The sequence below is a fragment of the Dermochelys coriacea genome, chromosome 3, assembly GCF_009764565.3.
Source record: "Dermochelys coriacea isolate rDerCor1 chromosome 3, rDerCor1.pri.v4, whole genome shotgun sequence".
Lineage (NCBI taxonomy): Eukaryota > Metazoa > Chordata > Testudines > Dermochelyidae > Dermochelys > Dermochelys coriacea.
In genome coordinates this window covers 175,084,583-175,097,343 of record NC_050070.1, presented here as the reverse complement: position 1 = coordinate 175,097,343, position 12,761 = coordinate 175,084,583, and the positions used below count along the sequence as shown (strand labels likewise).

The following is a 12,761-nucleotide window of genomic DNA, read 5'->3' as shown; positions in this document are numbered from 1 at the left end:
ATAGTGATCACTCTAACTCTGATAAGTATGTGTAAAAGTGTGACCATTTGTCTGTTAGATCAGACCACCTTCTAAATGGTCTAGCAGAAAAGCCCCTTGTCTCTGACTGTCCACATCTTACTCACTGTAGAAAATGTTTATAACACAATACCATAGTTATAACTGTCTTACTGAAACTTAAGAGATAGGGTACATTTACTACCTTCTCATGTTTGGATCCTATAAGAAGATAGGTAGGTCCTTGCTCTTTAGGATGGATAACAATGGTATAATGTGTTGATAATAGACTGCGACCACTGGCCTCATAATCTTCATCTGAATCACATGACCTGTCAACTTCTTCAACTTTAGCCTCCCAAAGCTTGATTTGACCCAGAGGAAACTAAAAGTAAATATAAGAAATAGTCAGGGAACAAATATACATCTTGGATAACATCAATTTTACAGTTCTTGATCTACAAATGAAGAGAAACTGATAAACTAGAATCAGCATGTTTTGAATGTTTGATATTGGGAAAGTCCATAAAATTCTATTCTTTTAATGTTAAGAACTGTAGCGTAAGCCACCTTCCCAGTTTACAATCCCGGAAGAGAGGAAGCGTGGTCTTGTCATTAAAGCACAGTCCTAGGAATAAGAAGACTTCAGTTCTATTCCCACCTCTGCTACAATATTTCTACAGGATATATTGTTCTTGATAGTTGCACATGGAATGCCGCAACCTATCTGACAAAATAGGTCTTGACTCTGGGAGAAGATGCAACCCTTGAGATATCCCAGGCCCAATCCATTTGAGGATTCTCAAGCTCAAGACCAGGATGCTGAATTTAAAAATTTAGGGCATCTCTACATGTACAGTGCTGCAGTGGCGAAGCTGCACTGATGCAGCTCCATCGCTGCAGCACATCAAGTGAAGATACTCCTATGTCGACAGGAAAGCTCTCCCCCGTCAGCATAATAAAGCCACCTGTGCAAGTAGCAAAAGCTCTCCCACCGACATAGTGCTTTTCACACCAACGTTTATGTGGTGTAACTTATGTCACTTAGGGGGGTTTATTCACAGCCCAAGCAACACAAGTTCTGTCAACATAAGCCGTAGCGTAGACATAGCCTTAATCTAGTATTTGATGGAGCATCACCGTGGCAACTGGAGCATCACTATTGCTGCCATTGGATCCTTTTCAGTGTCTTCAGTTTAATTCTCAGGTATGGTGGATTGCAGTATTTAAGCTTGGAGGTTACAAATGCACATAGGACTATGGCCAAGTCCTCCTCTGTCAGGATGGATCTAGTCTGTCAGCCAGCTGTCGGTGAAAGAAGCAGTTTTTCATAGGTGTAACTATGTGGGCATCCACTATCAATGAGGAATACTGAAGGACACAAATACTACATACCATTTTCACAATTTGTCAGGTGGTCTTATGCCCTCTAAAGAGGATGATGATATCATGCCGGCTAGTTTCTTGAAAGATCTCCCTTTCCCTACCTTTGTCTGGAGTATCATTTGTGTACTGCTGTTTATCAAGGCTGTGGTATCTTAAAACCATATATTTAATATGATGGGTGAGGGAAATGAGACTTGAGGAACTTTCACAGATTAGGGATTTGGTGTCTGAGGAGCATCTTCCCATCACTCTGAGCTCAGTCTGATAGAAAGGATAGACACCATTTCAGTGTGCTGAAATATACCTATAAACATATACCTACTAAGAATCTGAGATAAGCCAGCACAACTTCATGGTCTATGGTGTCAATGCTGTGGAAAGATCCAGCAAAAAGAGAAGGGATATTTGTCCATGATCAAGAGCAGGCTGCGCACCATATTTATGGCACATTATTGGATGGGAATGTTTTTTAAATATCACCAGAGACCAAGTGTAGTGGATGTTGACTCTTTGCCAGCTTCTCAATAATCTTGTTAATAAATTGGAGATTAGGTACTAGGAAGTAGCTAGCAAGTTTGATTGCATCAAGAATTGTCTTCTTGGATACTGATTGGAAAATGAGTGTTTTAAAATGGGTGGTAAGGTACCCCCTTTGAAGAAGGGGCTGGCTGTTAGTGAAGGATGCAGATTTCTTGGTTGTTCTTCACTAAACAGAATGGACATGGGTCAAAAATACATATGCTGGTTTGCCTTTCCTGTACTGCTTTTTAATTTCTTCCTTTATGAACAGCCCAAATTCTGAAAAATGGGCTGTTTAATCCTAAGGTTCAGAGATGCCATCTCAGTTCCAAGAAACCTTTGCCATGAAGTACTTGTGCTAAACAGTATTTTTATTAAACTTAAATTAGGTTTACAAGAAGCTGTGCTGACAGCTGATTTCAGTTAGTGTAATCCTTCTTCATTGTTTGGCACATGGTTTTCAAAACAATAATGCTATTTTGAATCCTTTTAACCAAATGGACTCCATTAATGTAACATATACAGCAGTTTACATTACCGGATGCCTCACAGGCTTTTTATTTCTATACACACACATTCCATTGCAACAAACTTATGTTTTCAGTTAGCAACTCCTTGAACATTGAAAAATAAATCAGTTTTGTCTTTGCATATGCAGTATTTTTAAAGAACATTCTGCTTATAAAAGCTGCACTTCTTCCACATCATCATCTAATAAAATAGTTCACTTTGGTTTAAAAAACTGCAGTAAAACTTATCCAAATGTTAGACAACTATTTATGATGAGCCAGCTAACTGCCTATTTATTTCTAAAAGGCCTAATCACAAGGAATAATTTTCAAAGATAAGAACTTGAAAATGCTTGTACTTTAAACGTAGATTTCTTACTATAATTGAGGTGAAAACCAATTTGTCATCAAATCTCAGTCAACGTTTACATTGAAAACGTAAACATACTTTTTCTTAGTAGCTTCTCCATAAAATGAGTTAGCAATTTATATTCTGAAATGAAAGTTTTACTGGATTTTGAAACATTATAGAACTGGTATACTTTCAAAGAGTAATATTAAATAAACAAAAATCCTGAAGTATGGTTTATTACTACTTGTTACAATGTACAGTACTGTAAATAAGCACTATTTTACTAGTTTAAATTTTCCACTTGCCCTCAGTGACATTACTCACACTGCAAAGTTACTCATATGCCTTAGTGTTGCTAGGATCTGGCCCTAAATCAAGAACAAACAGTAGGAGGCAACAGGGAGAAGAAAAAAAAAGGGAAGGATGATGGAGAAAACAATATGCCAGATCTAAAGCCCAGTGAAATTGCTATTAAGCCTGACATGGTTACATGTTTGTTTAGAAGGATAACGTATATGTACACCGGAAGTAACAATGGAGGTTCTCTGTGCTGCTTCTACTATTATTATTATTTTAATGATTTAATGGAGTCAATACACAGTCAACTGGCTATTGAGTTTAACTTTAATTAGGTTTGAAGTGAGTGAAATAAAATATACTAAAACTCAGGGGTTAACAATAAGACTGCTCAGATATCACCGAAATCCCCATTCTCCATCTCAGCAATGGAGATGTTTGGTCAGACCAGTGGGAGAACGCACTGCCCCAGAACGGGGGAGGGGCATATTTCTGAGAAATGCTCCCCCTCTCAACAGGCGATGAGCTGCAATACTGGTTGGACCAGAAAAATGGATGCATCACTTTCAGAATGGGGGAACGGAGTAAAACATGTGACCATAGATGGAGGAGCCGGGCCCCTCTTCTTCCTTGGGTTCTTGCATCCCACTGGATGTTTGTGGGAGAGTGGGAGCTGACTGGCCCCTGCACTCCCCCTCCCAACAACCAAAACTTTCCCCCAGTCATCCTGAGTCCCTTGCCTCTTCAGCTGCCCTGCCCGACCCCAGGAACTCAATAGGTGCCCTGCCCTCCCTTAATTGTAGACAGTGAACTGTGCTCCCAAAAAACAGACAAATCAGTCAAACCCACAGCATCTTGGAATCAGGAAGGATTTTTTCCCCATTGGGCCAAATAATTGGCAGTGGTCCATGGGTTTTTCACTTTCCATGCAGCACTGTGAAGGCACAAGTGGGGTAAAGAAGACGACCTGGATGTCTGTATATTGAGGGATAATATAGGAAGGTTCAGATTGTTGCAACATGAGACTGAAGTACAGGGCAGATAAAGGCTAAAAGGGCCAGCTGCAGAGATCAATGAGACTGAAGATTTATGCTGGTGGACCTGTAAGGAGAAGAGGAGACCTGAAGTCTTTGTAGACCGAAGTTTAGTACCCTCCTTTAGTACCCTGAACCCCCCTCGGGCTGAAAGGTGAGAGAACTTAGAAGTGAGCTAAGTCCAGGGTGGCAGGCTGAAGAGTTTACCCTCGTTATTTGTTCTATGGTAGGAGCCTGTAACCCTGCACGAGGCTCAATTAAATGCCTGGCGTGACATGGTTAGGCATATACTATTCATAACCAGTGTTAGTTAATAAAGTTGCAGCCTCTCGATTAAAAATCCACCCTAGTGTCTGTCTTTCATTCACCTGAGAGTCCTGAGCAAACAAGTCACATTATTTTAATCATTAGAAAGACATACCTTATCTTCCTGACTACGGAAATAGTAAAGAGTTTTTCCAATCAGAGTACACCACACTCTTTTGGAATATCCATGTTTCACCTGAAATTACAATATAGTTAAGTACAAATTATTTTTAATGTAAAACTTTATGAGATGGGCCCAACCAGTGAAGCTTAAATACATATTTCAATTTCTCAGAATTCTGATGGCTAGAATAAAGAATTCCTGTAAAACATAAATATAAAAATTTGAAGCTGCATGACTTCTGTATTACAGGCATTAGAATTAAAGCATAACAGGCCTGATTCAAAGCCCATTCAAGACAGCAGTAGTCTTTCCATTGGCTTTGGATCAGATCCTACATAGAAAAAGCTGAGGAAATAAAAATTGGAGGGGACACTCAAACTACTACAACTAATGATAATTAGAACTCTTATAGTGCCTTATACCCAAGAATTTTCAAGCCCTTCATGAAAATTAAGTATCAAAACCCATATGAGGAAGGTAAGTCTTAACATCCCCATTTTACAGAGGAGTAAAAGCAAAGGCATAGAGAGGTTAAATTATGTCACACAATAGGTCAGCAACAGTCAGGAGTAGAAGCTGAGAGTCCTGACCACCGAGTTCTCTGCTTTAATCACCAAATCAGATTCCTTCCCATGCTAACTTTGACTAACATCATTCCTTTGAAGAGATGAAAACTGGCTGGTGAATGGAGTGGGATAACTGAGAGTTAAGTGCATTGTTGCCTACTTCCACCCAGGTCCATTGAGTAAATTAGCACAAGGTAGTGCTAAGTGAGTGCATCTAGCACTCAAGAAGTCTGGTTATAACACAACAGCCATGGGAGCTAAAATGAAGCTCCCCTTTATTTCCCACTTATGAAGTGGCATCTCTAGCTTTTTGAATGGGGAAAAACATTATAGAACAGTCTCTAGCAGTAAGGTTATTGTCCCATAACTGCACAGATTAGGACAGAGTTTCCTCATTCCTACCTATTCTTCAATTCTCATTAAACCATTGTAAAGAATAAGACAGCAGTACAATTTTTTTCAGACAGAGCAGTGAAACATAATGCTTTCTCACTGACATCACTGAAATAAAGGGATGACCTTTCATTGATGTGACCTAATTGGGAAATCATTACACTGGCTCAATGGTTAACTTTTTAATTCAGTATTTCAAAACTTTATATTTCTAAATAAGGTAAGACAGTCTTGTATTCACTCATAAGTATCTACTGTCATTGATATTCTATTTATGACCAAAAGCAGCTGGTTTTAGAAGAGCATATGAAGTGACTGTATACATGAAACCATGAACTTGAAAATCTTATTTGTTTGTACCTAGTATAGTTATAAGACAAATACACCTGAAAAATAGGTAGAGAAAAAAGTTGTTCATCTCTATTTTTTCATGTTTGCTTTGTGAATTAGACAGCATTTGGTCTACCATCAATTTAAAAAAAAGTTAAAATCCTAAAAAATCTGTTTTATATAAATGTTAATGGAAATATTAAAAGAATCTATGCCTTACTGTAAAAGTAAAGGAAATTAAACAAGAATAAAAGAAAAGCTACAGTTCTAATTTAAACCTATAAAAGCAAACCAATCCCTCTTGTTCTGTTAATGCTTTAAAATTACAATTGTAAACAAATTCCACCACCACCACAAGAAAACCCTTCATGGATTTGAACAAGCCTTGGTAAAAGTTAATTGCTGGAAGGCTTCAGTAGGCTGTCGTAGCAAACCAATTATACTCATAAGTACAAAATACCGATGACGCTGAGGAGGAGGCACTTTGCTGTGAAACCGCTATTGTTAAAAGTGACAGAAGAATTGATTCATCTTTAAATTTAAGCTATTTTAAATTAAGAATGGAAAGTGAAGTTTGTACCACAGTGTAACACTAAACTGAATTCCAACAGGGTAGAGAATCTGCATATCAAATGATAAAAATAAGGAAGGTCTAGAATACATCCTTATAGACCAACATTACACTTTCATTGACTTTGCTATCCTAAATACACAAAGCCGCAACCTGGTACTTCAGGTACTAGGCTCAAAATTTTCAAACACTAATATTACCTACATCCATGTTTAGGGTACTTAAAATGAGCAGTCTGATTTTTTTCCCCCCCAGAGGTGCTGAGTGTGAGACCCAGATTTTAAAAAAAAAATTGGCCTAATTTTCTGATTACTAGGTAAATAGATTGGGTCAGATTCTCTGCTGTGCCCCAGCCCTTTATGCTGCTCTGGAGGTGCAAAGGGACAGGAAAACAGCTCGATCTGGCCAGCTGATCACTTTCCCGACATAAAGGTGTACACAGCTAGTGCAGAACTAGGTCCTGCACCACATCTCCACCCAACCCTGATATTGGTGGCATCAGGAGCATGTACATGACGGGATCATGCTGATCTCTAGCTATCCCCATCTCATGTATACTCCCTTGAGACAATTGTCAGCTGAATCTCTGCCATTAAGGGCTTTTCCATTAGTACCAATACACAAACATATAGCATATTTAATAAGAAGTAGGAAGGTGTTTCATTGTCCACAGATCAGAGGAGAACCTAAAGGTGAAGCCCCTGGTAAACTGCAACAGTTTCTACATTCCTGTGAATACATTAATGATACACAGTCCAAGAGCAACATCTAAATCTGATGAGTAAATTAATGTTACCACAGTATATTCCCTCACTCCACACACTATCCTCATTATCTTGAAATATCTTGTTTTGACTGCTGATGTTGAAAAAGAGAGAGTCCCTCTTACACAAATGTTTAAATTGAGGCATGTACTGAATCAGGGCCCTAATGATGTGCAAACAGAATTCAGCATGGAAGGTAGTGAATCAAGTGGCCAAATGAAAAAAAGACTTGCCACCTTAGATTTTTATTATGGTACAAGAGAAGAAGGCAGTCCTTCTGGTTTATTCACATTGTAAGAGATGCAAACCTAATAGCATGTCTATTTTAATCTATTTACTCTTATGCTAAATATTTATAATACATGTACTTTTGGACTTTAATTCTGGGTGTCCCTCAAACAGCACTTTTTGCAAAATCACACAAGGGTCAATGCCAAATACTGCAGCCAACTTAGATACTACTGTACAAAGAAGGCCCTGTTAAAGATCCAATTATGCTCCTGTTGAAGCCAACTGGAGTTTTGCCACTGACGTCAATGGAAGGACTGGTTACTAAAATTAGCTTAGTACATGTGTTTTATACAGTTCTTGTTGCCTTCTTTCACTTAGAGATATTAAGCAGAAATTTTTTTAAAAAACAACAATAAAAAAAATACTTTGTTAGGGAAATAAGTGTCCCTACCTTGGTCAGCAATCCTTTCATGGCTGGCTTCACATCAGGCTGTATGAAAAGTGGACTAGCAGCCTGAACTTTAAGAACATTCTGCAGTACTTTGATCCACTCTTCTAAGATGTTTGGCGAATCTGCAGTCAGGTAGTATGTTCGTTTTTCTGTGATCAACTAAATAGTGACAGAAAAGATGCCTTCAGTTCTAGGAATATGATGCATTTCAACTTATTTAAAACAATACACCTATTTACAAATACAAAATATTCACAACATTTTTACTGTCACTTTTCAGAGTAGAACCGCTTAATGGCCATGCAGAGCAGACGGCCCCATAGTTGAGATCTCATTTGAAAGATCCCCCTATAGTAAATTACATGGAATTCATTTTACCTAAGTTGGAATCACAACTGGTGGCATGTGAATCTGTGGTTTCAGAGTGCTTGGCACACAAAGCCATTCCCTCTGGGTTACAGGTAACAATCCTACCTTCACAAGAATATGAAAAAGATAACCCTAGAGTGTCTTTTCCATCTCCAGTTTCTATGATTGAAACAATCCCTCCCCCCTCAGATGGAGGGCACTGACTGCCTCCAAAAAGGAGATATATTTGGAGAAAGGGTCACTTTTAAGGGTGGAAAGAGATGACCCTCTAAAAATAAAAGGAGACAAGGAAGCACCTGAACTGTTTGTTTTCCATCACCTCTTACAATGTGGCTGGATATGCTTAACTCAATTTGACCTTGTGGCTTTCGAATTACATCACTCTGTGTGAAAGAATGGGTGGAAAAAAAAGGATTATTCATCTGTAATAGTAATAAAATACTGGTATAACACATTTAATACTTGATCACTGGAAGCATCCAGTAGCTAGGATGGGGCAGGCAAACAGACCATTTAATCTGGCCCTCAGCTCCTGCCGGGGAGCAGGATCAGGGTTACCCCGCTCCAGCTGGAGAGCAGGGTCAGGGGCTTGCCCCGCTCCGCGCGGCTCCCAAGAAGCAGCCGACATGACTCCCACTCCAGCTCGACCCCCTCCAGCTCCTACATAATATGTGGAGGCATGGCCAGGTGGCTCTGCACGCTGCCCTGTCTGCAGGCACTACCCCCGCAGCTACCATTGGCTATGGTTCCCAGCCAATGGGAGCTGCAGGGGTGGCACCTGTGGACGGGGCAGTGCACAGAGCCACCTGGCCGCACCTCGGAGCCAGAGGGGGGACATGCCACTGCTTCCAGGAGCTGCTTGCAGTAAGCACCACCCAGAGCCTGCACCCCTGAGCCCTCCCCCCCGAGACCCAATCCCCTGCCACAGCCCTGATCTCCCTCCTGCCCTCCGAACCCCTTGATCCCAGCCAAGAGCCCCCTCTTGTACCCTAAGCCTGTGATCCCTAGCTCCCTCAGAGCCCTCATTCCCCCCTGTGCCCCAACACCCTGATCCCCCTCCCACCCTCCAAACTCATTGGTCCCAGCCCGGAACACCCTCCTGCACCCCAAAATCCTCATCCCTAGCCCACCCCAGAGCCCGCATCCCCAGCTGGAGCCTGCATCCCAGCCCCCCGCCCCAGCCCTGATCCCTCTCCCACCATCCGAATCCCTCGGTCCCAGCCTGGAGCCCCCTCTAGTACCCCAAACCCCTCATCCTCAGTCCCAACTTAGAGCCCTCTCCCCCTGTACCCCAACCCAGAGCCCCCTCCCATACCCTGAACTCCTCATTTTTGGTCCCACCTCAGAGCCCACACCCTCAGCCAGAGCCCTCACCCCCTCCCGCATCCCTACCCCTAATTTCGTGAGTATTCATAGCCCACCATACAATTTCCATACCCCGATGTGGCTCTCAGGCCAAAAAGTTTGCCCATCCCTGACCTAGCAGGTACAGTCCCTCAAATCCCATAAGATAAAAGTTGAGTGTGCTCAACACTTTGAGGAACTGGGCCCTTTGTTATGAAATGTTTAATTTCATATATTCAAATGAAAAAAATTTTTTTCATCTGGCAATTTTAGAGTCATTTAGAGGAATCAGGAACTAAACAGCAAACACATTACTCATACTCACCGGAGATTTGTAGTACAATAATTCACCACCTTTGAGCACAAACCATCGTCGTTTCCAGGTTTTTACTTTGCCACCCATTTTTAACAAATATCCAGATTTTTCCAATGGCTCCTGATTATTTAAAAAAAAAAAGAAGGTATGTAATATATTATAACAAGGTATTTTGCCAGAGGAAGAAATGCCTGCATGGTAAATAATTACTACAATACTTTACCTTTTTATAGTAGAAAGATCTAGTTTTTACATGCATTAAGATTGGATGAGAGAGAAAAAAAGTAATTTCCCCATTTTACAGTTAGACAGAGGTACAGAGATTTGATGTACAATAAGAGCTAAGAACAGAACCCAGGACTCTTCTTGCACAATAAGAGGTAAGAACAGAACCCAGGACTCTTGATTCCCAGACCCAGGCTTTAAGCATTATACAACATTTTCATTAAATAATTATAAAAACATTCCACATAAAGCTTGTAATTTTAAAAATATATATGCTCAACCCCTAACTTCTGGCCTAACCTACTGAACAGCCCCAGAGAATTGTAATTCCGCAGCTGCACACAAACACATCTTTAGTGCAAACTCCAGCAAAATAAAGCTCAGGGTTTTGCTCTTTGAGAAAAGTGTCAGGAATTGAGGGATATGGTTCTCATCCCCAATCAGCCAAGCTGCTTGGATACCCAGGCCACCATCATTAATACAAGCAGTAGTGAGGAATACAGTTGCAACCCGTTACCACACACTGTGGGTTTGGATTCTGTGATCTGTGCAGCATGCGGACCCACTGACCACACATCTGATATGCTCACAGTCCCCCACATCCTATGTGAGGAAGTTGCAGACACCCCATCTATGGACATCTTCTGTATTGTGTACATGGTGGTACGTAATTCTCCCCATCTGACTCTCTAGTGGGGTCTCTGCTGTTGCTGCCCCTCTGTACACCCAACCTGGTTCTTTTATGCTGTGTTTAGATATTTTACACACAATAGGTCACCCCAAGTGTCTGATTTATTACAGTCAGCATATGGGTCATTTAATGAATCTGAACACATTGCTACTTGTAACCATTACACTGTGTGCCAAGCAAATTTAGTACTGGGCTTTGTTAACATTAGGTGTGAAGAAATACTATTATTCTTTGCATAACTTTGGTACTCACATTTTTTCCATTATCACTAGATGAGGAACAGGTTTTAGGGAGTTTCTGCTCTGGCTCTGAATAGTCTGTATCTGTTGAGTAGGCATCAGGGGGAATAGCATAGTCACTTTCTGAGGTCACAGAAGACAAAGACACACCTGAGCAAAAAAGATGCCAAATGTATATTTCTTTGCCATCATATTTTAGACATGAGAAATCGGGCATGGGTATGGAGGGAACAGCTGAGCTGGGAGTTGTTGACAAACTAAAATATTAATAGCATTCTGGGGGAATTAAATATTTTTGATGAGAATATCAAGCAGTGTAAGTAAATTCCTTAAAAGTAATAACAAAGTGTTTATTTAGGAATTTGGAAATGCTCCTGGCATATAAACATAAAGAATGCCAAGCACAATGTGAAAAATGTTACATTCAAGAACGTGATTAAAAGCAATTTACTGGTTGTAAAATATTCTTAAAATTTCAACTTAATATCTGAACTCAAAGCAGAAGATATATTGGGATAAATTAAAATTCCTCACATGGTCTACAGTTTTCAGCTCCTGGAAAATAATTATTTAAATAGACTACTGTAAGTCATCAACTTTGGAAGGCTTATTTGACTTTCAAGTGAAATCTGCAGCCATTGAAGTTTACAGGGATCGATTCTTGGTTCCTCTGTGCAACTGCAGCAATGTAAAGGGTCCTTAGAATGCTGTAGAAACTCCTGGACAATACTTTACAGCATAAGTGGATTCCCAAATGATGTAGAGTTGCTGCAAAAATTTTATCCTTCCATTTCTACAGCCCCCAGCATAAGGAGCAAGCCAGAGCCACATTTTAGCTATTCTCAGCTAGTGGAGAGCACCCAAGAGCCATTGCAGCCAGACCACAAGTTAGAGCAGTCCTAAGGCTGCCAGCAGCCCATCATTAATTTCTTCACTTCCATAAATCAGGTTCAGTGTATATGACAATGTCTCTGTGTCATTCTCTAATCTTCAGAAACAGTGTTCTCTAACTCCATCTCTCTGACAATGTGCATAAGAGAGTGATCCTCAGCACCTCAATCAAATTGAATTAAACCATGAAACGGGGATTCACAATATGAACAGGCTGTTAGTTATGAATTAAAACTAAAATTATTCCAAATGTGTGCAAATACTCCAGTAAGAAACAAAAATATAACACTGCCACATCCTGTTGTCATTGCTTCATCTAAGAGCTAAGATATCTAAGGAGATATCTAAGATATCAGGAGAATTTCTCTCTCAAAAGGAACAAAATTCCAAAGGAAGTATTTCTGTGATTCCATAAAACCTCCATTTCAACAGCCATAGATCAAATATTAATTTTCTACTCAAAACACACTGAAGCCCATATTCCTTAGAATCAAATGGGGCTACTAAATGACTTATGAAAGAAAATATTTACAATCTCTTGTTTAAAACACTTAATTGTTTACATATATATCTTTTAAATGCCATCAAATTTAATAAGTTCTGTTAAATCACCACACTGAAGAGTTCTGCAGTAGATCACTAGCATTTTTGTACATCATATTAAGTCTGTCTATTTTTTGGTGATCAAGTGTGGGATCTTCATGCTAAAGTATAAATGATTTTTCTTTCCTTCTTTTGTTTATCATCTGGTTCTCTCAGGTAGTTGCCTGTATGGCAGATGAATTGCCCAAAGGTCTGTCATGTGGTTAGATTGTAGATGGGCTGTCTAAGTTGCCTTTCCCTGCCACTCTTATTT

General features: G+C 40.0%; 1 protein-coding gene across 6 annotated transcripts in view; it reads right to left on the bottom strand.

Moving 5' to 3' along the window:
* The window catches only part of PLEKHH2 (pleckstrin homology, MyTH4 and FERM domain containing H2), a 112,431-nt gene that overhangs the window by 43,596 nt on the left and 56,074 nt on the right, over positions 1-12,761 (bottom strand). For all 6 annotated transcript variants that reach the window (XM_038394642.2, XM_038394638.2, XM_038394639.2 and 3 more), the window contains 6 exons: positions 11,028-11,164; positions 9,869-9,979; positions 8,496-8,582; positions 7,831-7,989; positions 4,516-4,596; positions 203-382 (listed from right to left, as the gene is read on the bottom strand). In XM_038394642.2, coding sequence (XP_038250570.1) covers positions 203-382; positions 4,516-4,596; positions 7,831-7,989; positions 8,496-8,582; positions 9,869-9,979; positions 11,028-11,164 — 755 coding nt within the window. The remainder of the gene's footprint in view (positions 1-202; positions 383-4,515; positions 4,597-7,830; positions 7,990-8,495; positions 8,583-9,868; positions 9,980-11,027; positions 11,165-12,761) is intronic.